Here is a 26,144-nt window from a genome sequence, read left to right as displayed (position 1 = left end):
CCCAGTATAAGGCAAAAACTAGGATCCGTTCAGTGTTCAAGTTTCCTCGTACACAAGACTTAAAGGCTGTATGAATTTTTGAACAATGTACAAGAAGGATGATTTCAATAGATAGCATTCGTTCAATGACATATTTTAAAATGAAAAAGTTGTTAATTCAATGATTATCGAATGCGAATGAGGTAAGTATTACGCAACATTGTACAAATGTATCATACATGCCAATCTTCTATTTCAAAGGAAACAGTTTGGCTAGCAAAATTTTTTACATTATATCAAAACGTTAAAATTCTTATAAGTATCTTATTAATAGCCTTTTTTTTTCAAATAAATTTTTTAAATTATATCAAAATAATAGTGCACTTTATGTTTCTGCGAAATGGGTTATTCCGGGAAATGTCATTCCGCGAGATGGGTAATTTCCGCGGAATGCACCATTCCGCGCAATGTCGCACTCCGCGAAATGGGTTTCCGCAATGTGGGACTCCGCGAAATGGAATTCCGCGGATTGACATTCCGCAATTTGTCATACAATCGGCTGGTGCTTTATTGTTCCTCTCTTCTACATTTTGTTTCAGAGTCGGAATCGAAGTAAAGCTGTGGCGCGCTATTCGTGCCCACCGCAATCGCCTTCCTCAGCCACCGTGGTCTCCGACGGACGAACGCCACCCAACCCTCTCTCCTCAGTCGCATTCCTCCTCCTCTCTAGCAACGGTCCTGCACGCCAACGGTGGTATCGCGGGCGAGCCAGCATTAAAACCGATCTCCAACTCCAGCAGTTACGACTCAAGCACAACGACATCGTCCGAGTATGAATCGTGCAATGGAATTGATTCGTTCTGAGGAAAGAAAAAGCGTCGCCGGATTACTTCCGGTTGCGACAGAAGCAATAGCAAGCGCATCCTCATAGCGCTGCCGAATGTGAGGCAATAAACCAGTGGAGGCACAACTCCTCAGCAATCGGAATAGAATCACTGTACTACTTTTAGGAAAGCTTTTAGAATAAGGTAGGTAAGCAGCTATTGCACCCCTCATTATCTTAATTTATAAGTGAAAAAATCGCTCTGGCTCTCTTGAGTGGAGAATTCATCGTTGCAAAAAACACAAATCATTCTGCTGAATGTAAACTCTGAGCTGATTCTTAGTTTTTAACATAGGATCTTAAGCAGAACGTTGTTAAATCGTCGATCATTGTCAAAACCACAAGTTCTTTGTCTCTCTTTCGGTTTCTGTTGTCATTTTCCCATTCTGAGCAAATCAAAAGGTTTTCGCTATCTTTTAATTTGTGTTCCAAATTGTTAAATTATCTCATGTTAAATTGGTTTCGTATCAAAATTGTTGATATTAGTAGTAAAAGTTTTGTGACAAAGCTTAGATTAGCAGTTGCCATATTTATCTACTGTTAAGGCATGTTGGTACAACATTGTATCCTTTACAATAAATAGTGTATCATCTTGGGGATCAAGTTGAAATATTTGTAAAATCGAATTATACCATATTTATAATTAATATCACAGCCATTTGTCCCTAACTTTGCATCTGCTGTTTTTTTAATTCGGATTTATCAGGTACATGCAAGTTTCGTTCCAGAATTTCTGTCCTTTTAGCTGTTAGTGGCACTGAAGATTTTCGAAATTTCATGTCAATTAAATAGGATTTCTTCAACTAGATCTGGACAAAAACATATTTAATAATTTTGAAGCATAGTAAGAAATACTATACTATTTATTAATTCCATCGAAAAGCATCTATATCGGATATTCTAATTCTCCATTATTCTTATCGTCTGGATCATTGCACATAATTTATTAAATCATAATAAAATACTTTCCGTTAATGTTAGTCTCAAAATTACTTAGATTGGTGAATGCATGCAATAAATATGATCGAAATCATAACGAGAAAGAAATATAGAACAGCATTCTGAAGATAAATAAATAAATAATTTAAGTAACTTAACCTTTTGGCGGTGCAAAAAGCGGACAAGCAGTTATTACTCTTTGCTTAAACCAATACCAAAAATATTCCTCATTCTACTTTCCAAGGAGAATTTTCCTAGTGGCGCCAAAGTTGAGTCCAGCCTGGGTTGCTCCCTTGTTGGAGCCGGCTTGTAGTCCAATCAGGCCCTCGCCGGCACGCAGTTGCTCCTCGGTAAACTCGCGCCGGTTCTCCTCGGATGGGCGGGGACCAAGGTATGGACCGCGGAATTCTGGATGACGGTAGCACTGGAATGGAGAAAGGAGATGTTGCATTAAAGATTTTGAAAGGAGGAAAAGAAGGAGTAGGAGAGGATGTATTCGAAGATTCCTAATAATCCGTTCATATGTATAATGAGTAGGCATAGATAAAACTGCTCTATTTTCGGTTCTGTACTGTTACCCAGAAAATTGTTTCCCGTGTAACCCGTGTAATATTACAATTTCAATGCAACTACTAGAGACGAGCAAAAGTTGCGGAGACGAGCAAAAGTTTTAGGAAGAGTTTCGGGAGCTCAGGGCCTCAATTCTTTGCAAAACAAATTCAGTACGAAGAGCAGGACGAAATTACTGGGCAGTAAACGGCGAGATGGAAAGCTGGCATTTCCATTATTAAGAAAGTTCATCAAACAAAATCTTCCCATCCCTCATTCGTTAGCAGCTGTCGAAAGCACGGGAAAACTGTCGAATTCGACGAGCAAAATGATTAACGGATTACATGCGCTTCAGCCTTAACTACATCAAGATTTTTTTGCTCACAAGTAAAGACGAAAAAGATTTTTACACCTGAAAATAAAGCCCCAAACGCAATACAACGGAACGGCGACGGAAACGGAAAATTTGACAGAAAATATATGGGCTAACTGTCAAATTTTCCGTTTCCGTCGCCGTTCCGTTGTATTGCGTTTGGGGCTTAAGGGTGAGATTGTTAGAAAAATGTGCGGCAATACTGATAATCAGACATCTCTAGCCGCACTTCGGGATTAAAGTCACTAGATATAAAGTCTGGCGGAGTGAAAATCATTAGATTTGGCAAACAAGAAAAATCTCGTTATATTTTGGCAAACCTTGAAAAAGTTCAAGCTGGTGCACGGCAAGTTGCTTACACGACGTAAACAAACTTTTCAAATATTGTATTCGCAAAAAATTAAATGAGGTGTTTTATAAAAACTTTTCGAACTCTTCTAAGTGCCTATTAAAAACAAATGGGTTACATTTTGTGAGATTTCCGCTGCTGCTTTAGTCCCGGAAAACGCGAGGTTATGTAGTGTAAGTTTAACTGCGACGTATCACTTCTACTTTAGTTTCACCAATATCTTCATTTGGTCTTGCAGCTGCACTTCGAAGAGCGTACATTATATTTTCCCCAGCAGACAAAATTTTGAAAACCAAAACGGCAATTCCTGTATTCAAGAATGTTGCTCAACTATCAAATCCCGGACCAAGCTCCAGACAACTAGAAGCAGAAAATTGTATCCCCGTCGTACAGGACTCCGACAAAGAAAACATTGATCCGGCTGGAATGCAGTTTATGCACATGGAGTTTTTGGACGAAGCTTTCCTACATCCTGAGGGGCTGGCCGGTGTTGAAATGGCGAAAGAGCTGGTAATTGTTCAGAAATGTGAAACCTGTATCAAAAATTCAAGGTACGAAATCATTTTTGAAGTTAAATTATGAACTAATTTGAACTGTTTTTAGTTTCGATGAGGAGAATCGGAAGTTAAAAAGAAAGCTGAACAATGCAGAAGCTTCGATGACCAAAGACCAGTTTCATATGTTGACTAACAATGTGAAAAGAGTCAAACGATGGTAATTTTCGATGAAATGGCGATTCAGCCAGGTATCAACTATTGCAACAACCTGAAAAAGTTTGTCGGTAGCAATGTTTCCCAACCATTACGGGACAGCTAATCATGTAATGGTATTTATGCTGGTAGGACTTCGAGCACGGTGGAAGCAAGTAGTTGCATACTACTATACAGGGGATTCAATCGATAGTGGCTGTTTGAAATCCATTTTGTTCGATATTTTTCGGAAAACAGAATCCACCGGACTGCGCGTACAGGCAGCAATAAGCGACTGCGGAGGTAGAGCAATTTCTAGGTACCGTGCGCGTACCTTATTCTGCGCGGCTCCTAATTCTGCGCACTTTGACACTAAAACATTTTTTTAAATTTTCTTCAATGTTATCATTATATTTACTTACATGTCATCAAAAAGTTGTCAATTTATTGTTGTCATGTGCAGATAATAAAGCAATAATTTAGCGTTGATAACGGAAATATAAAGAAAAACAAAATCGGTAAAATCGAAAAATGTCGAAAAATGGCCGCCATTACCAGCAGCGCTAAAACGCACGTAAACATTTTTTTCTCGAATTTGAGCAAAAAATAAAGATTTGGACTCATTTTTTCAAAGCGGAGTTCCAAATCAGATTATTTGTTGCTTCAATATGATGAAAATCGGCTTCCAATGTGTAATATCTATCTTATGGAAAGCATTTTATGTTGCGCAGAATATGGCACAAAATTTACTTTCTGTTCCTAATTGTGCGGGTGGAATGGATAGGTACAATAAGCCTGGCTTGTCAACCCAAATTGAACGTAGCAACTGTTTTGGCAAGGAAACATATTTCAAAATGCTGGAATAAAACAAGAATAGCAAAAAAATGCGAAGATAGATTATCCGGCAAGAGACAAGGGATATCTGCTACTTGGCCTTGCGCATCACAGCTCCACTGAGCGTTTTTTAAACTTCGAGTTTTCTAATCTAAATGTGTACACTGCGGAAAATGGACGTATGATTTCCAATCAAACGCCTTAGGGGCTGTCCACAAACCACGTAGACTGAAATTTCACATTTTCAAACCCCTCCCTCCCCCCTAGTAGACTTTCGTAGACTTTTCCGAAACCCCTCCCCCCCCCCCTTGAAGTCTACGTAGACTTTTCCAAATTTTACAAAATAACATATGTGATTGGACAATCAAAATCGAAATCAAATTTAATCCTCTGTCCACTGCTCCTGAAACCAAACCTCCAAGTCAATTAATTCAATTTCTGTTGAATTCGATTCCTCCTAGAGGTGTGCACCACCGCTGCCAACACTTTTGCATCGGCACGCCACTGCTTAAAATCTGTCACACATCTGACCTACAATTCTTCATGCCGGTTCAAATTTGTATAAAACCGAAGAATTTTCAGAATTTCCGTGAAAAGTTAGAATTATTTTCCGAGGTAATTTTAAGTTTAAATGGACATTCCGAAATATTTCCCGTGGAATTTTGGAATGGTTTCCTACGTTCTTGCTTGCAGATTTGGAGCAATTTCCTGAGGATCCTATGAACATTCCAAAGACTTTTCCGAATAATTTGCGGTGGAAATTATAGAGAATTTAAGCAATAAAATCCAAGTGGAAATTTTGAAATTTTCTCGAAAGTTTTTATAGAATACTATGTAGAATTTTCCTGCTCAGCACAGAAGAATTTCCTAGGAATATTCATATAGTTTTAAGCCGTAATTTAGACTATTACTTCAGTGAAATTCATTAGATTATTTCGATAAGGTCTTGCAATTTTTTTTTGGGAAAATCTTAGAAAAAATCGAACAAGTGAACTTTGCACATAGCTTCTGTATAAATTGTTTTCAAAAAACTCAAAGGTGCAGCCCAATCGGGTTGTACGCAAAGGTGACGTAGGACTACGTAGCTATTCGAAATTGATAGATTTGCCATAATAATTTGTGTCGTTTTATTAACATTGAGCAAACTGCTCGGAGGCCAACTTAATCAAGAAGTCGAATAGTTGTTCCCAGTTGGATGGACTTTGAGTCTCTAACCGTGGAATTACCATGACTCTTCGGCAGCTGAAGCCACTCGACTGGCTTTCAGTCGGGGACATCACAATCCTTACTTTGCCACGAACGCTTACATCGCGGGCGAAGACCAAACGTTGTATATAAATATATTTGTGTTTGGTTTCACGCCACTTCTGATTCTGCTTATTTCTCCTTTATTTCGGCCATTTTTGAGGATGGTGTCCTTCAAAAAGGTCTTTATGCATACAAAAGAAGGTTGATCCGACAATCCGATACGAACTTTCTTTAAAGTGCAAAACTCAATCGTAACTAGCAAATTTGGTAGCGCGGCGGAGCGAGATGATGCAATTAATTTGAACGGGTGGAATCACTAACAGCAACCAAGCTACCACGCTAAACCCGATGCCGCCTAAACAATCCATTTTCGCAATTAACTCTTTCTTTCCATAAAATGCTGGTCCTGAGAAGAACCAATTTTCTTTTCCCAATGCGTCTTTCCAATAACTAACTGCATCCAAACGCTTGACAGCACCTTGCGTTGAAATTGTCCGACCGCCGACCGCCTTCGTGCTGCTGTGTCCGCTCCGCTACATCGAATGTCGAACCGAATCCCGATCAAAACGGCTCGCGCGCGCCGAATAGCAGCTTTCTTGTCTTATTTATAAAAATGAAATGGTCTGTGTTCGTATCCGCATAACTCGAAAACGGCTGGATGGATTTTTTCATTTCTTCAGCAGAAACATTCGTTATATTTTCCGACGGGTTTATATGATATTTCCTAATGCGAAAATTACAAGTAAAGTTGAGCAAATCGTGAAAAACTAATATGTGATTTCTATGCGAACTTTGCATGGGCAGTACGGAACGCACATTCTCGCCTACTATGCAGGACAACGTCTGCCGGGTCAACTAGTATTTAATAAATTAGGCCCGTTAGCCCCGCCCCTTTGTGATCTAATATGGGTGTAAATAAAATGTGCACTCATGACGATTAATGAAGGGGCGGGGCTAATGGAATTACTTCATTAGATATGAGAAAGCTGCTTTTTGACGCGCGCGAGCCATTTTGATCGGGATTCCGCAGCAGACAACGGACCTTTCGGAGAATGACAAATTCTAAGAATCTTATGAAATTTTCTCGCAAGATTCTGAATTTGGTTATGAGCTATTGGTTATCTAAGATGCGTATTGTTGTGAAGAGTAACAACATAAATTTGACTCAAGACGAAGTTTCTTCATATTACCATCTGTCTGTCCGAGCGACGTTCACCAATGGGTGGTTGCTGTAGAATGTAGATAGTTTCCACAGAGGTGGCGTCTTCATTGATTTTATACAAAAGAAGGTTGATCCGACTATCCGAAATAAACTTTCTTTCAAGTACAAAACTCAATGGTAAATAGCGAATTTGATAGCGCGTCGGAGGGAGATGATGCAGTAAATTTGAATGGATGGGATCTCTAACAGCAACCAAGGTACCACGCCAAACCCGATGCCACCGAAACAGTCCATCTTCGCAATTAACTCTTTCTTTCCATAAAATGTTGGTCCTGAGAAGAACCAATTTTCTTTTCCCAATGTGCCTTCTGTCCAATAACTAACTGCATCCAATCGCTTGTCGACACCTTGCGTTGCAACTGTCCGACCGCCACTCGATGATTTTTCGCTAAGCTTCCAAAAGTTGAAATAAATTTTCAGCATTGCCACCCACTCAGTGCTGCTGTGTCCGCTCCGCTGCATTGAATGTCGAACCGCTCTCTGTGGAATCCCGATCAAAATGGCTCGCGCGCGCCGGTAAGCAGCTTTTTTGTATTTAATAAATTAAGCTCGTTAGCCCCGCCCCTTTGTGCTCTGATATGGGTGTAAATATAATGTGCCCTCAACGATTAATGAAAGGGTGGGGCTAATGGAATTACTTCATTAGATATAAGAAAGCTGCTTTTCGGCGCGCGCGAGCCATTTCAATCGAGATTCCGCAGACAACGGACCGTTCGAAGAATGACGAATTCTAAGATTCCTATGAAATTTTCTCGATTCTGAATTTGGTTATGAGATGTAGTTTATCATAGATGTGTATTGTTACGAGGAATAACAGCAGAAATTTCACTCAAGACGAAGTTTCTCCATATTGCCAATTATTATATCTTGCCATTTGTCTGTCCGAGCGACGTTCTCCGATGGGTGGTTGCTGTAGAAAGTTTCCACTGAGGTGGCGTCTTCATTGATTTTATACAAAAGAAGGTTGATCCGACTATCCGAAATAAACTTGCTTCAAAGTGTAAAACTCAATCGTAAATAGCGAATTTGATAGCGCGTCGGAGGGTGTAGTGATGTAGTGAATTTGAATGGATGGAATCACTAACAGCAACCAAACTACCACGCCAAACCCGATGCCGCCGAAACAGTCCATTTTCGCAATTAACTCTTTCTTTTCGTAAAATGTTGGTCCTGAGAAGAACCAATTTTCTTTTCCCAATGTTCCTTTCCAACTAACTGACACCACAATTTCTAATAAATTTTCAGCATCGGCACTGGCGGTGCGGGATCGCCACAGTGCTATTTTTATGGTCAACCTTTTCTTCATATGAAATTCTGGTTCGTTGAGGTTGAATAATCTGTAGCAACACATCGAGCACCACCACCAATGCGATGGATTTCCTTTGAAAATGTCATTAGCGCCTCCGTGATGCTGTGTCCGCTCCGCTGCGATCGCTTTGATGCGTCTGCTCTGCGTAAAGGATTAGATCCAAACCCGCAAGTGATTGATTTTTGATGTCTGTGCTAGTGATGCATGTACGTGATTGGTTGGTTGACCTATTTTTAAACTTTTTTATCAATTTTCGATAATAAATATTAAAAATTCAGTATTTTCATATAAATACAAAGAAGCGTTGACTCATCCTTGATCGAATGGTCCAAAAAAATTGAAAATCTATCGAGAAACGGCTTAGATATTAAAGTTTAAAATCTATCATATTTTCGTGACGGTCCCCGATTTTCGCAATTGTAAAGTGTACCCCAATATAGAAAACACAGACGTAGTCCTACGTCAAAAAAATAATAATAGTGAGTGATATCCTTGACCATATCCGAGACTTCAGGAAATAAACCCATTATGCATTTAGATTATGTTCCGGAATGATATTAACTTCATGGAGATCATGTTCCTTAAACTTTTAGTTTTTCTTATCTATTTTATGATCTTCCAATAAATTTATTATCACTATCTCAAAACTCCCCACGAATTCAAGCTGACTTGAAGCTTCATGTGGATCCCGCGAATGGCAGTTTGATTGGTGACCTGTCAGTGTATTCGCCAGACTTTATATCTAGTGACTTCACTGATACTTCGCCATAACGGATCCCATGTTGATTGCAATCAACTATTTTTTTTTCATTTTGTCAAGACGCACCGGAAAAACCATCAGACATTCAACCGTCTGCCTTCCTTTGGCAAGGTGACAAACGGTGAGCGGAGTGAAATCAACAGAATTCATAACCCGAGCTCATCACTTGGTTTTTGAATTGTAGAACCGTCAGTTAAACGGCCTACTGGTGCGTATCTTTGCTGAGCGTTCGGCCGGGAGGCCACACCGAGAGGACATGCTTCTCTAGCGATGGGCTACGGTGCGCGAACAAAGTGTAAAAGCACGTGCTTTTGTATGAGAGTAGTAGTGTTTACTTTCCATATGTGGATGGAGGTGTCGTGTCGACTATTATGACTAATTTATTAATAATTATCAATTGAAATAGTATCAAAATTTCTAGTTGGAATTTGCTTAAAAGATTATCGCTCTATTCGCGATATTATAGGCGCAAACATTACCCCCCTACACTTACCGCTCTTCCTACGGCGAAGATAGTGGTAGTGACCAGGGCGATGTTCTTCTTGTCCCACAAATCGGTCGTCTGAAACAGGTCCACGTCGGCGACGCCATATTTGATGCATGCCTTTTGGAATCTGTAAAAGGAGAAACAAATGGAAGCGTTTGGTAGATTGTTGCAAATTTTTAGGTGATATCAAAAGTATCAACAACGTAAGTACATGGTCGCGAGCTTCGCGCTTTATTCAATATTCTAAAGCGCGCACATCAAAAATCACGGACATCTAGGTAGGCATCAATGAGAGCAATCGATAATATGGATAACAGGGTGGCAGAAGCGACAAAAGTTATATCGCACTCTTACTTCCCTTCACACGCTCAACAAGCTCGAGTAGTCAATGCACAGAGACGTTTTCGTGTACAGTAGCTGGTTAAAATTTAATTATTCGTATAAAGTATACCCATAAGTTGTATAAAATAATTTGCAATGCAGCGCCATGATACGGATTTGGCTTAAGAGAATGATGTTTGTATTATGTGACATATAATTATTACCACTCAATCTAAACAGATACCCCTCCATGTAGTGTTGAATCGTACTGCCTAACGATTGATGCCGGGTAGCTCCTGGTGCGGCTGTTGTCGTGGTAGCTTTACCTCCTATTTTCAACTACCAGGCAGCCTCACTGGTAGAAAGAGTAAAAACAAAATTCGTTGTCGAACGAGCGGGATTTTAGGTCCAGCAGACTTCAGTTACTTGCTGTGGAACGTGCGAACGGCAAATAACGGTTACAGTAGCCACGTGCGCTTCAAGCATTGAGTTTTTGTTGTTGTTATTTTCTTATTAGAATAAGAAACTATGTGGAAAAGTGTTTGGTTGCACTTGTAGGAGTTCTGTTTAATTGACGCGCGGTTTCAAAACATGTTAACAGTATAAAATAATAACAAACAATATTAAATTTTAAGCCCAGATCCCTGACATGGTGACAAAGGTGACAAAACGGTACAACGAACGACACCTTGTGAGGGAAATCAGCTCCACAGAAAGCGTGTTCCCCCGACCAGTCATGCTCTCCCGGGCTAAACCTTTACAAGTACACTAAGAATGTTCGAAATTATTTTATGGTTCTTTTCTTAACTAAAACTAACATAATGGGGTAGCTGTTGTGTCCGCGTGTAATGATGCCCTCCTTGTATTTGAGGTAGGGGTTCGTTCGGATGTGTAGCTACAGAGAGTTGCCGTGTTTTCGTAATATCGTTGTCCGCTACCCAACGACGACAGTGTAGATTCGATTTGAAACCGACCGGGTTCTCAGTACAAAAATCCTAGCGGGAGAGCAGGTTTTAAATTCGATGAACGGTTTTCATCCTATCGTAGGGACAGCTACCGCCAAAAACAGTAACAACGTTGGGATCCGGTTCGACACGACCGGCATGTCGGTCGGGTTGATTTCGTTCCGCTTCTGACGAAACAGTGGGTTGGAGCTTCTCCGTTTTGGCTCGATTCATTTTGTTTTTGGTGCACCGTTCTCCGTACGAAGTAAACGGGAGCACAGGACGTAATGGAGCTGAGCGGACAATCGAACTGTAGTGCAGGTTTCAGCACTTTATGAGACGAGAGAGATGGAGGTGATTTTCATTCAATCAAGACAAAATTTTCAAAACGACTTATCTGCTTTTGTAAACAAAGATTCAAACGACGATTTGACGAATCTGATAGCACTCCCACGCAAACCAACACCACCAAAAGGTAGGTGAGCGTTTCCGCTACCTGTTGATGGCCTTGGTTTGCGTGGGAGAGCTATCAGATTCGTCAAATCGTTGTTTGAATCTTTGTTTACAAAAGCAGATAAGTCGTTTTGACAATTTTGTCTTGCAATCATCGTTTCGATGGAGCTCTTACTTGGGTTTCATTTCTTTTAGTTTCTTACTTTGTAAACTAAAATTTAAATTTTTTTAATAAAGGCATCAATATTATCAACCATCCTAGTACATTGGGGTCCATTTTGCCCAAACACACCAAAAACAATGCTATAACGTTGGGACGCAACGGGATAAAAATCTGAAAAACTGACTAGGAAATTAAATTCTCTATGAAAATCAACTTCCAGCGACCTCTAGGTTCTAGGAAAGGCGCCAAAAAAGTAACACATTGTGCATGTGGGTCCATTTTGATCTAAGATTTCATCACGCTTCAAACAAAAGCTGTTGGTTTCTAGAATAAGGTCCTTTGTCAAATAATTTTTGAAATTTTATTGGCCTTTTCCAGTCCTCAGGGAACGTGTAACAAAGAGTTACTGTTTGAGCTTCTCAATTAGGCACATAAATTTGGAGTTTCGTTCTATGAAACATGAAATTGCTATCGAACATGTGCTCTGATGATTTCAATTCTAGTTGCTATCATTATATACATCACTTCTGGGCAATTTCATCTATTGAGCTGAGCGGCCATCCGAAATCCTCTGGGATGGCCAATTTCTAAAGATCATCCTAGAGCTTCGCGATTTTTTCGTTACCATTCATACGAGTGAATCGTGTATGCAATCAATAGCGAAAGTCTTATGTGACCCACAAATTCTTCTGAAATGGTCGTCCGGAAGATCGAGATCTGGAACATCTGTAAAAATGATCAATTCCAAATCATCTCACAGCTTCGCGATTTTTTCATAACCATCGAACATAGAATATAGGTCATAGAACATCGACTCATGGAGGATTCACTATATACTTTTATTTCAAAGGAGGGTGCCAAGTGGCTTTCCAAATATATTAATCGAAAATAAAAAAGGAAATCGGAAAAGTGATTTAAATGTAGCTTAATAGCTTTTTCAAAAATCGCTTTGTCGGAGCCTCTAAAATATTTTTTGGGTGCCAAGTGGCTTTGAGCTTTTTTTCAGCAGTCTGCTTTTTTACATTTTTATAACAACTGTTTCTTATAAGTTTCCTATAAGAGAAAACTTTCCACTTTCCGGTTGAATATTCAAACTACCGCAGCTGTCACTTCATACTTCTTCCCTGCTGTTTGGCATGGCACTCTACGATGACAACGCCAAATATCAAGTTTTTGTTTCAGTGTATTGAAGATTTGCAGGCTTGCGGTAGAACTTTGACAGCTGCGGAAGAACTTTGCGGAATCCGCAAAATGGAAAATTTTCAAAAGATCCGCAATAAGTACACAAACAAAAATCAGCACATATCGAGAATCGTAGTGTGCCACGAAATAAAACGGACGTCAAAAATTTTCGCCACGAATCTTAAAAAGTGTTTTTACTCATCAATGTTTTCGATCATTTAAGATCTAGCAAAGTATTTATGAAAAGAAATCTACATAACCGAAATAGTTATATGTGTTAGGTGTAATTTTTGGGGCCCTCCTTAGCCGTGCGGTAAGACGCGCGGCTACAAAGCAAGACCATGCTGAGGGTGGCTGGGTTCGATTCCCGGTGTCGGTCTAGGCAATTTTCGGATTGGAAATTGTCTCGACTTCCCTGGGCATAAAAGTATCATCGTGTTAGCCTCATGATATACGAATGCAAAAATGGTAACCTGGCTTAGAAACCTCGCAGTTAATAACTGTGGAAGTGCTTAATGAACACTAAGCTGCGAGGCGGCTCTGTCCCAGTGTGGGGATGTAATGCCAATAAGAAGAAGAAGAAGAAGGTGTAATCAAGCAACGAAGCCAGTATGTCCAACGTGATTTTTTTTCCTGTATTGGCCGATGGTCTCGGACAACTATTCCATGGTCGTTTATTTTCTCACTTCTGAGTCAAGGACGAGAGGCATGGAATGTACTTCAGAGCGAAGAATGTTCTTCCTTAACAGCAAAAACTGTGAGTTTATTTCATTTTTTTATTCCTTTTTTTTATTCTAAGCTGCATTCTGGTTCAACCATAAACTATATATACACTAGTTGAATTCTTAAGGATTTGCATATATTTTCCTTACCGTTAACAAGTTTGATTGTTTTGAGAAATACCTTATCAACAAATAGGCAATCCGTTTGTATATTCCGTTATGTGATTTTGTTTTATTTTATTCTATTCTATTTTGTTCTATTTTTTCTCGTTTCAGAAAGCGAGTATTGGCGCTTTAACTAACCAAGGCATAAGAGCCAGGACATATGGGAGAAATACCTGTGTTCCATCCCTGGAAGTAGGATCATTAAAGAGTCACACTAATTTTCTTAGCATTACTGTATAATCTGATTACCGGTGAGTTTTGGATTATTTCCCAATTCAAGCCTGCACGGTGGGCCCGGCCGTTCTAATATTTGTGTCTTATTTATAATATAATAATATTAATGATGACAAGAAATGATCGAAAATACAACCGGCATTTCCAGGATGCTGTTCAATACTGGCTGTGCATGTGCTAAGACGAAACAAGACAAACAAAAGTCAGACCGCATCGTGCTTTCGTGCTTTCCTCTTTGCGGAAAGAGGTTGTTAATACTACCCGAAGCTATTTTAATTTCAACAGTGCTTCTCAGCGCTATTTGTACCCACTGATCCCGTTACGATCTTTGCAAAGAGAAGTGCCTTCGTTTTACGTTGGACTCGTTTGCGGAAGTAAAATTCCGACAAGCGGTGGTAATCCTGCAGGGACACCGTTTTGGAAAAAAAAACCTCTTAGAAGGTCACGTCTCCACGCTCAGCAATGAGCAATAATAAAAACAAGAGGAAGGGGGAGTCTCTAAATTCTCCACTTCCTTCAAATAAACAAGGTTTCAAGACCGTCCTGCCCAAGCGCGGAAAAAATAGAAGGAAGCTGGAGACTCAGATATTCCATCTAAATCTAACGTTGACAATATTTCTTCTCCTATCGAACTGAGCAATCAGTTCGATTTGATTAATGATGAATTTCAGGAAATCGAATCTACCTCTAGCCCAGGTGATTCGATTCATGCGAAGAAACAACGGATTTTTCTGGCTTTCGGAATGAAATCTTGAGTAATCTTCAGGGGATCAAGGTTTCATTTCAGACTGCTAAGAAGGGTGACTGCCGCGTTTTGCCGGAATATTTGACGATCGCAAACGTCTTCTCCAGTATTTAACTGAGAAGCGCCATAAATTCTTCACATACGACGACAAAACTGAGCGATTGTTAAAAGTCATCTTGAAAGGTCTCCCCAGTGATGACAAATCACTGGATGAGATTGAAATTGAAATTTCTCAATTACTTGGATTTTCACCAGTCCAAGTAATTAAGATGAAAAAGAAATCCCACTCTGGTACTCCCCAGAGGGGCATTTCTCAAGAATTTTATTAAGTTCATTTTAACAAAAGTGAACTAAATAATATGAAAAGTTTGGAAAAGGCCTGTATTATGTCCCATGTCCGTGTTACATGGGAACATTTCCACATGCGTGGGAGAAATTTTCAAAACCCCACTCAGTGCCGTAAGTGCCAAAAGTGGGGTCATGGAACCAAACATTGTCACATGGATGCTAAATGCATGATTTGTGGTGGAACATCTCACGCCAAGGACGTATGTCCTGTGAGAGAAAATTCCAATAAATTTAAATGTGCTAATTCTGGGGGCAATCATCAATCCAATTTCTGGGAATGCCCTTCACGCACAAAAGTTTTGAATTCCCGTGCAAAATTGATGACGAGAAATTCCAATCGGATCCCAGATTCGACGGGTAGAAATTTTTCAAACGCTCAAAATTCGAAACCAGCTACCGGTCGAGCAATTAATACCCACCACAATTCACGAACAAATTTTGCTGCTCCTCACCGGGTAGCAAACATCGCTGCTGGTAGACAAAATTTCTCTTCTCAAAATGAGGTTTATACCCATGTCCCAACGGAAAATAATGTCCGAAAAAATAATAACCCGACTTCCACAGATGAAGCGCCTTCGTATCTCACGACTAACATTGTTATCAGTCGTTAGCAAGGATCCGAGGTAGACGAATTCCTCGACCACTTCGAAGGTATCCCCGTCTATCGTAACACTGCTTCCCAGGCGGGCCCTGTCGCACTCGGTTCCGCCCACAAGCATGTACTTTGTCTTTGAGGCATTCACCACCAGTCCAACTTTTGTTGCTTCACGTTTCAGGCGGGTGTACAGTTCTGCCACCTTTGCAAATGTTCGGCCGACAATGTCCATGTCGTCCGCAAAACAAATAAATTGACTGGATCTGTTGAAAATCGTACCCCGGCTGTTACACTCGGCTCTCCACATGACACCTTCTAGCGCAATGTTGAACAACAGGTACGAAAGTCCATCACCTTGTCTTAGTCCCCGGCGCAATTCGAACGAACTGGAGTGTTCGCCCGAAATCTTCACACAGTTTTGCACACCATCCACCGTTGCTTTGATCAGTCTGGTAAGCTTCCCAGGGAAGCTGTTCTCGTCCATAATTTTCCATAGCTCTACGCGGTCTATACTGTCGTATGCCGCCTTAAAATCAACGAACAGATGGTGCGTTGGGACCTGGTATTCACGGCATTTTTGAAGGATTTGCCGTACAGTAAAGATCTGGTCCGTTGTCGAGCGGCCGTCAACGAAGCCGGCTTGATAACTTCCCACGAACTCGTTCACTAATGGTGACAGACGACGGAAGATGATCTGGGATATCACTTTGTAGGCGGCATTCAGGATGGTGATCGCTCAAAAGTTCTCACACTCCAGTTTGTCGCCTTTCTTGTAGATGGGGCATATAACCCCTTCCTTCCACTCCTCCGGTAGCTGTTCGGTTTCCCAGATTCTGACTATCAGTTTGTGCAGGCAAGTGGCCAGCTTTTCCGGGCCCATCTTGATGAGCTCAGCTCCGATACCATCCTTACCAGCTGCTTTATTGGTCTTTAGCTGTTGAATGGCATCCTTAACTTCTCTCAAGGTGGGGGCTGGTTGGCTTCCATCGTCCGCTGAACTGACGTAGTCATCTCCTCCGTTGCCTTGACTTTCACTGCCTGTACTCTCACAGCGCCATTCAAATGTTCCTCTTAGTACTGCTTCCACCTTTCGATCACCACACGTTCGTCCGTCAAGATGCTCCCATTCTCATCACTGCACATTTCGGCTCGCGGCACGAAGCCTTTGCGGGAAGCGTTGAGCTTCTGATAGAACTTGCGTGTTTCTTAGAAACGGCACCGCTGTTCCATATCCTCGCACTCCGCTTCTTCCAGGCGGCGTTTCTTCTCCTGAAAAAGGCGGGTTTGCTGTCTCCGCTTCCGTCTATAACGTTCCAGGTTCTGCCGGGTACCTTGTTGCAGCGCGACCGCCCGCGCTGCGTCCTTCTCCTCTGAATCTGTCTGCACTCTTCGTCGAACCAATCGTTCCGTCGACTTCGTCCCATATACCCGACGTTGTTCTCAGCTGGGTCGTTAATGGCTGCTTTCACTGTATTCCAGCAGGGGCCCCATCGAGCTCACCCTCTTCCGGCAACGCTGCCTCGAGATGCTGCGAGTATGCAGTGGCGACATCAGGTTGCTTCAGTCGCTCTAGGTCGTACCGCGGCGGTCGTCGGTACCGAACATTGTTGATGACGGATAGTTATGGGCGCAGTTTAACCATCACCAGATAGTGGTCCGAGCCGATGTTAGCGCCACGATATGTCCTGACGTCGATAATGTCGGAGAAGTTCCGTCCATCATTGGAATTGGAGGTCGATTTGTGATTCTGTCTGCAGTGGTGATCTCCAGGTGCACCGATACGGGAGGCTGTGTTGGAAGTACGTGCTGCGAATGGCCATATTCTTGGAGGCGGCGAAATCAATTAGTCGTAGGCCGTTTTCGTTCGTCAGCCGGTGAGCGCTGAACTTCCCAATAGTCGATCTAAACTCCTCCTCTTGGCCAACCTGAGCGTTCAAATCTCCTATGATTATTTTGACGTCGTGGCTTGGGCAGCTGTCGTACTCACGTTCAGGCTGCGCGTGGAATGCGTTCTTCTCATCATCAGTGCTTCCGGAGTGTGGGCTATGGACGTTGATTATGCTGAAATTGAAGAACCGGCCTTTGATCCTCAACGCGCCTTTGCATATCGCCCATCACTATGAAAGCTGTTCCCAGCTCGTGTGTATTGCCGCAACTCTGGTAGATGGTATGATTACCTCTTAACGTTCGCACCATTGATCCCTTCCAACAAACCTCCTGCAGCGCTACGATGCCGAATCCACGGTCCTTGAGTACATCGGCGAGTATGCGTGTGCTCCCGATGAAGATAAGAGATTTGCAGTTCCACGAACCGAGTTTCCAATCGCTAGTCCCTTTTCGTCGCAGTGGTCTTCGCCGATGGCTCCGGTCCGTACTATCATGTTGATTGTTCGTTGCGTTCGAGTTTGTTTTTTGGCTGGCTTGCAGGGCCTGACACCAAACCCCCTAAATTTCCGGAGGACCATTCCTCCTTATTGCCGGTGGACCATGGTGCAGAGTTTCGCTGGCACTCGGACAATGATCAGCCGCCCCTAACATGGAGAACAGACGTTGTTGTGAGCCGATCCTGACATGGAGAACAGACGCTCAGTAAGATTTGCACCTCCGGAGAGGAGCAAACCCCCCTTTCCTGACATACGACCATAGTTCCCACCGGGGTTGGTTACTCGATCTTCCCTAAGGTTGCTCGTACCACGTACCACGGGGAGGTAGGGATAGGAGTTGCTGGGTAAGAGGCTAAGGACCGCGAGATGGGGTCTATTTTATTCCTTCAGGTACGCGAAGTACCAATGGTACACTTTACCCAGCATTTGCCGTGCCGTATATGTAATATGTACAGACATTGATTTTGCATTACAATTACATGGTAGATCTAACAAATCATGATCATTTTTTAAAATATGTCTCATATGGACCATCTCCACATAATGAGTAGTTTACGTCGGGCGGTCGTGTCTTGCATATAACCCTTCTGATTTTTAAATATTTCGAACATTTTTTTTAAATTTTGAACAAGTTTTTGGCTACGTATAGTTAATTATCTTGTCTAGTTTCTTCTAATGTCGTGCTTTGCAGATTTTATGGAATATAACTCATATTTTAAGATTTTTTCCTTCACACGGTTTTGAAGTGTTTGCACAACACAGTTTCAAGTGCTTTCTCAATATATTTCTAATCAATACCCACACTAAATTCAATGCATACCTGGAGAAATTTTCGGATCAACACTTGGAAGAATTTTCGAATTTCTGAAGAAATTTTTGAAGGATCTCCTGGAAAAATTCTTGAAGGGCCTTCCGGAGGAACTCCTGGCGGAATTTCCGAAAGAAAAAAAATCTTGAAGAGTTTCCGGAGAAACTTCTGCAGGTATTTCTGGAAGAATATCTGAATGAGCTCCAGGAGGAATTTCTGGAGAAGTTCCTGAAGGAATTTCCGGGGAAGCTCCTGCCGAGTTTCCGGGAAAACTCGTGGATAATTTTTGGAGGAATTTCCGAAAGAACTCTTGAAGGAATTTCCGTAAAAGAACTCCTGAAAGAATTACTGGAAGAATTCTTGGAAGAATTTCCTAAAAAACTTTTAAGGGAATTTCCGAAGAAACTTCTGGAGGTATTCCCGGAAGTACTTGCCGAGGTATTTCGGAAAAAGTTTCTGAAGTAACTTCTGGAGAAAATCCTTGAAGAATTTCGAAAGAAACTTCTCTTGTAGGACTTTCTGGAAGAACTCCTCGAGGAATTTCCGTAACAATCTTTTGAAGAGTTCCCAGAAGAACTTCTGCAAGTATTTCTGGAGGAATATCCGAAAGAGCTCCTAGAGGAATTTCTGGAGAAATTTCTGACGTTATTTTCGGGGGAGTCCCTGCTAAATTTTACGGCGAAACTCATATACAATTCTTAGAGGAATTTCCAAAGAAACTCTCGAAAGAATTTCCGTATAAGCTACTGAAGGAATTTTCGGAAGGAACTTTCAAATAAAACCCTTGAACAAGGAGTTGGCAGGAATATTGTGAGGTGTTTTTGGAGGAACTCTGACCAGATATTCCGAAGTAACTCTTGTATGAATTTCCGGAGCAATTCTTGTTTTCCTGTTCCGAAGGAACACTTTGAGGAATTGCAAAAAGAACTTCTGGAGAAATTTCCGGATGTACTCTTGGAGAAATTTCCGAAAAAACTCCTGGAGTAGTTTCTAGAGGAATTTCTGAAGAAACTCGTTGAGGAATTCCTGAAGGAATTTGCGGAGGTATTTCCGAGGCAGTTATTGGAATACTTGCCGGAGGAACTCATGGCAGAAGTTCGGGAGGAATTTTTGGAAGATCTCCTGGTGGACTTTCCGTCGGAACTCATTGGGCATTTCCGGAGGAATCGCTGGGAGAATTTTCGAAGGAACTCTTGGAGGGATATTCGAAGAAGCTCGTAGATGATTTTTTTGTTCTATTGTAGGACTTTTTGGAAAAACTCCTGACGGAATATTGGGAGGAACTTTTAAGGAATTTGCCGGAGGAATTCCTGGAAGAGTTTTTGAAGTAGTTTCATTTTGGGGACAAAATGACAATTACGTCGCTTTTTATTACACAAAACAAATGTAATAACACATGCGATTTACGACGGCGATGATGTGCATCAAATCTGATTTGATATTACAATTTTTTTTGCTGTTTATGGTCATTATACTTATTCTTATTTACCAAGCATTACAAGTTTAAAAATTAAAAATATTGAAGCAGAAAGGGAATGCCTCTATTCGAAATTCACAGAGTGCCGCTCCAAAAAACGTAAAATAAATGTCGGGCCGGCTATTTTTTAGTATGCTTATAATTTCTGGAACAGTCTATAGGTTTCAAAATTGATTTTTGACAGGGAATAAAATGTAAATATAGGGCAAACGATCCGATAGTCGTGGGTGTTCCCATAGTTGTGGTAGTGCAGTGTGCGTTAAATCTCCGAATCAAACGCAGCAACCCATTACGTCTAATGATAAAACGATATGTCAATATACGAAGCAAATGAAAACAGCATTGATTGATTGATCTTCAAAAACTGGTAAATATCTAGAGAATAGCTTACTGAATTTTCATCTATGCACCAATAGTTGCGGTAGTGTTCCTATAGTTGCGAATCTCGTAAGAAAACAATGGGATTCGCAACTATAGGAACACGAATTAAAAAATACCACAACTATTGGAACAGTGTACCAATAATTGGAGTTGTTATTTTAGGACGGAACACATGGAATACATGCGATAGAAGCATTTCTCCAATAAAATAGATGCGGAACGTTTTCGAATATATATGCAAGGTACACACTTAAATAGATATTCTGAGTTCGGTAATTGTTTTTACAGGTATATATCGGTGATTAAAGAAATTACTGGTACATCGGTAATGTAGAATGTATTTACAGAAACTGTCAATAAAATTACCGAACTTCAGTGAAATTATTTAGCTTCAACGACTTCGGTAAATAGGTTTACCGACAGTTCTGTGAATTAGTCTGGGCACCAAGCTTCGTGAAAATTTTAACTGAAGTTTCGGTAATTGATACAATCCATTACCGCATGAACCATCAAAAGTCAAAACCGCCATTTTTTAAAATTAAAACTTATTCTCGTGGCAAGAAAATCGGTCCTGTTTTGTGCTCGAAAATAAACTGGTGAACAATGGAGGACGTTATGCAGCAGCTTCTGGACCAGGATGACCGAATCGTTGAGATTTTCCGTAAGTAGATGTTTTTCTTTTACTGAAACTTATATTTTTACAGATTGTCGATTCTATTGCCTGTTTTTTCTGTCGGGAGCAAGTTCCAGGTTATGTATCTGGACTGCACCGACACATCAATGACCACATTAAAAAGAAGGATTTTTTGGCCAAAAGCATACTATTTGATTGTACCTATCATAAATGTGATGCTAGGTATGCTAACTTTTATTCCCTCAAGCGCCACATTATCGAGAAACATCCGCCTGGACGTTGTTTTCCTTCCGGAAGTGCTGTGAATGATAATAATTCACATAGTGGTACCCCATGCTTCGACCATGAATTATTGTCGAATTCTTCTGGTGATGTTAGTTCTTCCAGTCCTGATGCAGATATGTCATTGGATGAGCTCGAGAAAATTATTAATCTGAGTATTTGCCGCATGACTGCTGATGTCGGACTGCCACAAACCAAAATCTCTGAATTCATCAGACTTTGCAGTGTACTCGTACAACACATTTCCGATTATTTGGAGAGTGAAACATTCCGTTTTATTTCAACACATGTTGGTGCATTTCCTCCGGAAAAAGAAATTGTCTTACGAAATAAATTCAGGTTAGGTCAGCTGTTTAACAAAGTCAATACTTTTCCTAAGCAAGCCAAATACCTGAGCGAACTTGCGACTTCCACTCCAGTACCTCGAGACATTCTTCTGAGTCGTCGAGAAGATGTGCGACACGTGAATGCGATTCCAAAAAAGGTTTTTGTTAATGAAACAGCGTCATACATTAGCATCATAGACATCCTTAAGTTTGTTTTGCGCGATCCTGAAACAAGACAGCTAATGAAAGAAACTGTCTCAACCACGGAAAATACTCCTTGTGTTACTGAATACAGCACTTTTCGATCGGGAGAAACGTTCAACGAAAAACCAGTATTTCAAGACTATCCGGATACAGTAAGAATCAGCCTCTACCAGGACGATGTTGAATTGGGTAACGCATTCAGCTCACGCGCAGGTATCAACAAGGTTTCCAATTTCAACTTTAAGATTCAAAATATTCCTGAAAAGTGGAACAGTTCTCCTCGAGCAGTATTTCCCCTTATATTTTGCACTGTAGTAGATGCCAAAAAACATGGTTACCGTAAAATACTGGAACCTCTTATTGCTGATTTAAAACGTCTAGAAAAAGGTATTGTTGTTTATTACGGTCAGGAGAGATATGTTATTAGAGCTGTAGTAACGATTTTCTGTGGCGACACATTAGCGGTCCACGACATTTTTGGGTTACTTGGACCTAGCGCAAATTACTTTTGTCGCATATGTCAAGTTTCAAGGCATGAATTCCACGAAAACCCCTCCCAAGAATTTCCCGATCGAACTCTTGACTGGTACGAAAAGAATCTGGAAGATGTCCGCAACGGTTCAATTCTTCCGAAAGATTGCGGTTTGAAACCATCAGGTTGTATACTCAACGAGCTCGAGTACTTTCACATTACGGATAACTATTGCCTAGATAGTATGCACGATCTTGCGGAAGGAGTCATTCCTCTAGCCATACAACTTGTCCTTTTCGCGATACTGCAAACGAACCGATATACATATAAATACTAAATATATCAATAATCGAATAAACACCTTTTCATATGGTTTCTCAGAGCGCTGCAATAAACCATCTCCTAATTTTACGGACGACATGCTTAGATACCCTTCTAAACACAAAGTGCGACAGACATCAGCACAAGCCTTTCTGTTGTTACGCGCATTTCCATTCTTGTTCGGCCACTTGATTCCTAAAAATTGCGAATTAATGGCAATGATCGGACATCTGATTAAAATTGTCCGAATAATAATGTCACCAGTTGTTTCTGAGAATCTGCTGCTTGAACTGGAGGAGCATATTGTTTTTTCGAGAAAATATTCTACGAGAATTTTCAACGTCGTATAAATAAGCTACACCATCTAAAGCATTATGCGACCTGTATCCGTAAAAGCGGTTCCATGAAACAATTCAACTGCCTCCAGTTTGAACAAACAAATAAAGTTATGAAAACTCAAGCCAACACATGCCGAAATTTCAAAAATATTTGCTCAAGTTTAGCAAAAAGGCAATGTTTTAGAATGATTGTCAACGTTCTCGATAACCCGTGGCGGGACAAGCTGAAATTTAGTTCCGGGAAGATAGTGTCACGTTCAGATTGTTTGAGTGAACAATATCTAGATCCATCCTTGGAATACGTATTCGCCCCGAACACTGCAACGCTGAATGGAATTGTTTTAAGGAAAAATCAACTGATTGGATTGAAGAAGCACACAAACGAATATTTTCCGACGTATGGTATTATACGGGAACTAGTCGTTATTGACGGAAAACTGTTCGTTCTGCTACGATTGTGTGATACATTATTGTATGATGAGTTTTGACAAGCATACGAAGTAGAAGTCAGCAGAAAAGATGCATTAATAAGTGTTGAAAGATGTTTCACACATGCAGTATTTTCATTTTGGTCTTCGTACGGAAATACCGCAAAGTTCGTTTCGCGACGGTTCTATAATCGCGATTATTAGCTGACATCTGTAAATATCATTACAATACTTTAAAAAAACAATAAAACCACTATATATTATTTCTTAGGGACAGAAGAAATTGACAATATGGATACGTTCCTTTCCCTGAACGAAAATGACTTCTTGAGACTTAAAATGACGACGAAAATGATTAAAATTATTCAAAAAATTCAAAAAGAACAAAACCCAGAAGAATGGATCGTCGAAGAGGTTGAAGTGTCGCCAACCAAATCACGGAATGACAACATTGATGACCCAGCCCAAAAATTTGACCCTGATAATCCGTACAAAGGCATAAGCTTGGACAATGTGAGTATTGAGTATGATAGTACAATTGCTATATCCCTACAACTGGTGTACTCTACTCATTTTACGTATTGTCCGTTTTATAATATATTTCAGGTAATTGATATTGACAACATCTTCGCACGAACCACTGAAGGCATTACCATAATGGAATTACTGAAGGAAGGATCGCGCCCGAGGGAATCGATTTTCAAGAAAATTAACGACATCCTGTGCGATTGCTTGAAATCAGTGTACGGTTGGTGAGTAATTTGAATTTTTCCTAGCAAGTTTAAACAATCACTTCCCGTTTATTCACTTAGTCTAAACATTGAGTCTCTTGACATGATAATCACTTTTTTTAATATTCTAATTATTTTTCAGTCGACCAAACCGTTTCTACAAAGATCAGATTGCCATCTCTCTTGTGACGTCATATCCGATACTTGCTGCTAAGGATACAAATGTTTCACAGGTAAGACATTCAAACTCAAAATGCAGCTTTGCTGCGACCAATTGCTTAATTTCTGAGAGTATTTATGTACCAATGCAGCTGATGTTCTTCGTTTGTGCATTATCTGATAATGTTTGCCTATACAAGGACTAATCTAATATTATATTGTGGTTACAGTTGAAAACAAAAGCTCACAACAGTCCAATCTTTCCCATCCCCAGATGTCGCAACTGCATAGCTAACAGTGCGCATGATGGCGCACGGCATAGATGCGCATTGCAATTGCGACATCAGGAAAAGGCAGAAAACCCGATGGTAGCGAGTACTCTCATCATTTGGATCTACAAAAGCTACAATACAATAAAATAAGATTTTATAAACATACCTGAGCTAATTAGTATACCGCCGGAAATAAGTATAAAGACAAGCATGATTTTCATACATTTTCATCATGATTGAGGATCGATATCTCGATTCGTAGCGATTCGATTTGGCTGAAATTTTACTAGGCACCTGTTTTTAACTTGATCTTTCGATCTTTGAGTAAATTGTATACATCTCTGTTGATTTTGACCTCAAAATCTGGAAATAATTATAAAGACACCACTTTTTTATATGGAGCTCCATACAACGGAACTGTCTTTATAATTATTTCCAACAGAAACGCGTATAACCAGAATATATGCAGAAATGTAACTATCATTGAATAAAATTCAAGTCATTTTAGGCTTGTTGGCAAAAATCAGCCCAATAGAATCGCTAAGAATCGAGATATTGACTTCCCAATATGGCCATTTTGTATGGAAACCGAGCTTGTCTTTATACTTATTTCCACCAGTGTATTCAACAAAACAGCGCTGTGTATGTAGTTTTGTCCTACATGCCATCAAAGTATCCAACCAAACAAATCTGATTCGGAGTTTGCTTCAAAATCTGGATCCTCGATGTGATCCAATTCTCAGGATTCGATCATTGAAATGCCCCGTCTTACCAGCAGCATCAACAAACCAATCTTAAAACAGCTCACAAACGCACCAATTTTAATAAATAGATATTATTAAAACGAATGAATCAACCCGGAAAAGTATATTATAACACCGCTCACACAAAACTAAACTGAACAGCTTATATGCAAACAAATGACAGCTGATAGCTATCAATGATTGTATCCAGTCATCAATGATGGGAAATGGGAAATGAGAATAAATTACTCAGGTGTGAATGAATACGCAAGCGTTTTAGTGGATGTTGGAAAATGTATAGTAAAAAATAGTAACATAATTGCATCGCTTCTTATGGGAGCATGTTCGAATGTTGTTGCAATGATTTCCTCACTTTTGTCGTATCTATTCTCATTGAGTGATGATGACATTGTATTCGAAAATGCACAGACAAATAGACGTTACACATAGAAGTTTTCTATATGTGTAGAACAAAAGTTCAATATGTTATGCAGTCATTTTTTCCTGTTGTGCATACTAATCAGTTTCATACATTTTAGGCATTGTGGTTTCATGCTCACGCTCGGGGACCGAATCGTCATGCTGGACGTATCCACTATCGCATGGAATATTTGGCAAGAACCTCTGGGAACGCGTCATAAAACGGCGCCGTGTAGAAGAAACATATACTGATCCACTTGCAATCGAAGGC

The 26,144-nt window shown here is 40.4% G+C and overlaps 3 protein-coding genes across 6 annotated transcripts in view; 2 read left to right on the top strand and 1 right to left on the bottom strand.

Moving 5' to 3' along the window:
• LOC134205760 (mitogen-activated protein kinase kinase kinase 15) overlaps positions 1 to 1,483 on the top strand; it is an 81,387-nt gene extending 79,904 nt beyond the window's left edge. For all 4 annotated transcript variants that reach the window (XM_062681327.1, XM_062681326.1, XM_062681328.1 and 1 more), the window contains one exon: positions 579 to 1,483. In XM_062681327.1, the coding sequence (XP_062537311.1) occupies positions 579 to 843 (265 nt within the window). In that variant the 3' untranslated portion in view covers positions 844 to 1,483. The remainder of the gene's footprint in view (positions 1 to 578) is intronic.
• Positions 1,484 to 1,718: 235 nt separating this feature from the next.
• Positions 1,719 to 26,144, bottom strand: part of LOC134210849 (muscle-specific protein 20-like) — a 211,210-nt gene continuing 186,784 nt past the window's right edge. Inside the window, exons 3-4 of the mRNA XM_062687208.1 lie at positions 9,628 to 9,748; positions 1,719 to 2,225 (exon numbers count right to left, since the gene is read on the bottom strand). Coding sequence (XP_062543192.1) covers positions 2,034 to 2,225; positions 9,628 to 9,748 — 313 coding nt within the window. The 3' untranslated portion in view covers positions 1,719 to 2,033. The remainder of the gene's footprint in view (positions 2,226 to 9,627; positions 9,749 to 26,144) is intronic.
• On the top strand, positions 21,134 to 26,094 carry LOC134218586 (uncharacterized). Its single transcript, XM_062697719.1, has 5 exons — positions 21,134 to 21,204; positions 23,820 to 24,061; positions 24,155 to 24,300; positions 24,422 to 24,512; positions 25,993 to 26,094. Exons 1-5 carry the CDS (start codon positions 21,147 to 21,149, stop codon positions 26,092 to 26,094), a joined length of 639 nt encoding a protein of 212 aa, XP_062553703.1. The 5' UTR covers positions 21,134 to 21,146.

The sequence above is a fragment of the Armigeres subalbatus genome, chromosome 1, assembly GCF_024139115.2.
Source record: "Armigeres subalbatus isolate Guangzhou_Male chromosome 1, GZ_Asu_2, whole genome shotgun sequence".
NCBI lineage: Eukaryota > Metazoa > Arthropoda > Insecta > Diptera > Culicidae > Armigeres > Armigeres subalbatus.
This window is presented reverse-complemented; position numbering and strand designations above follow the sequence as displayed.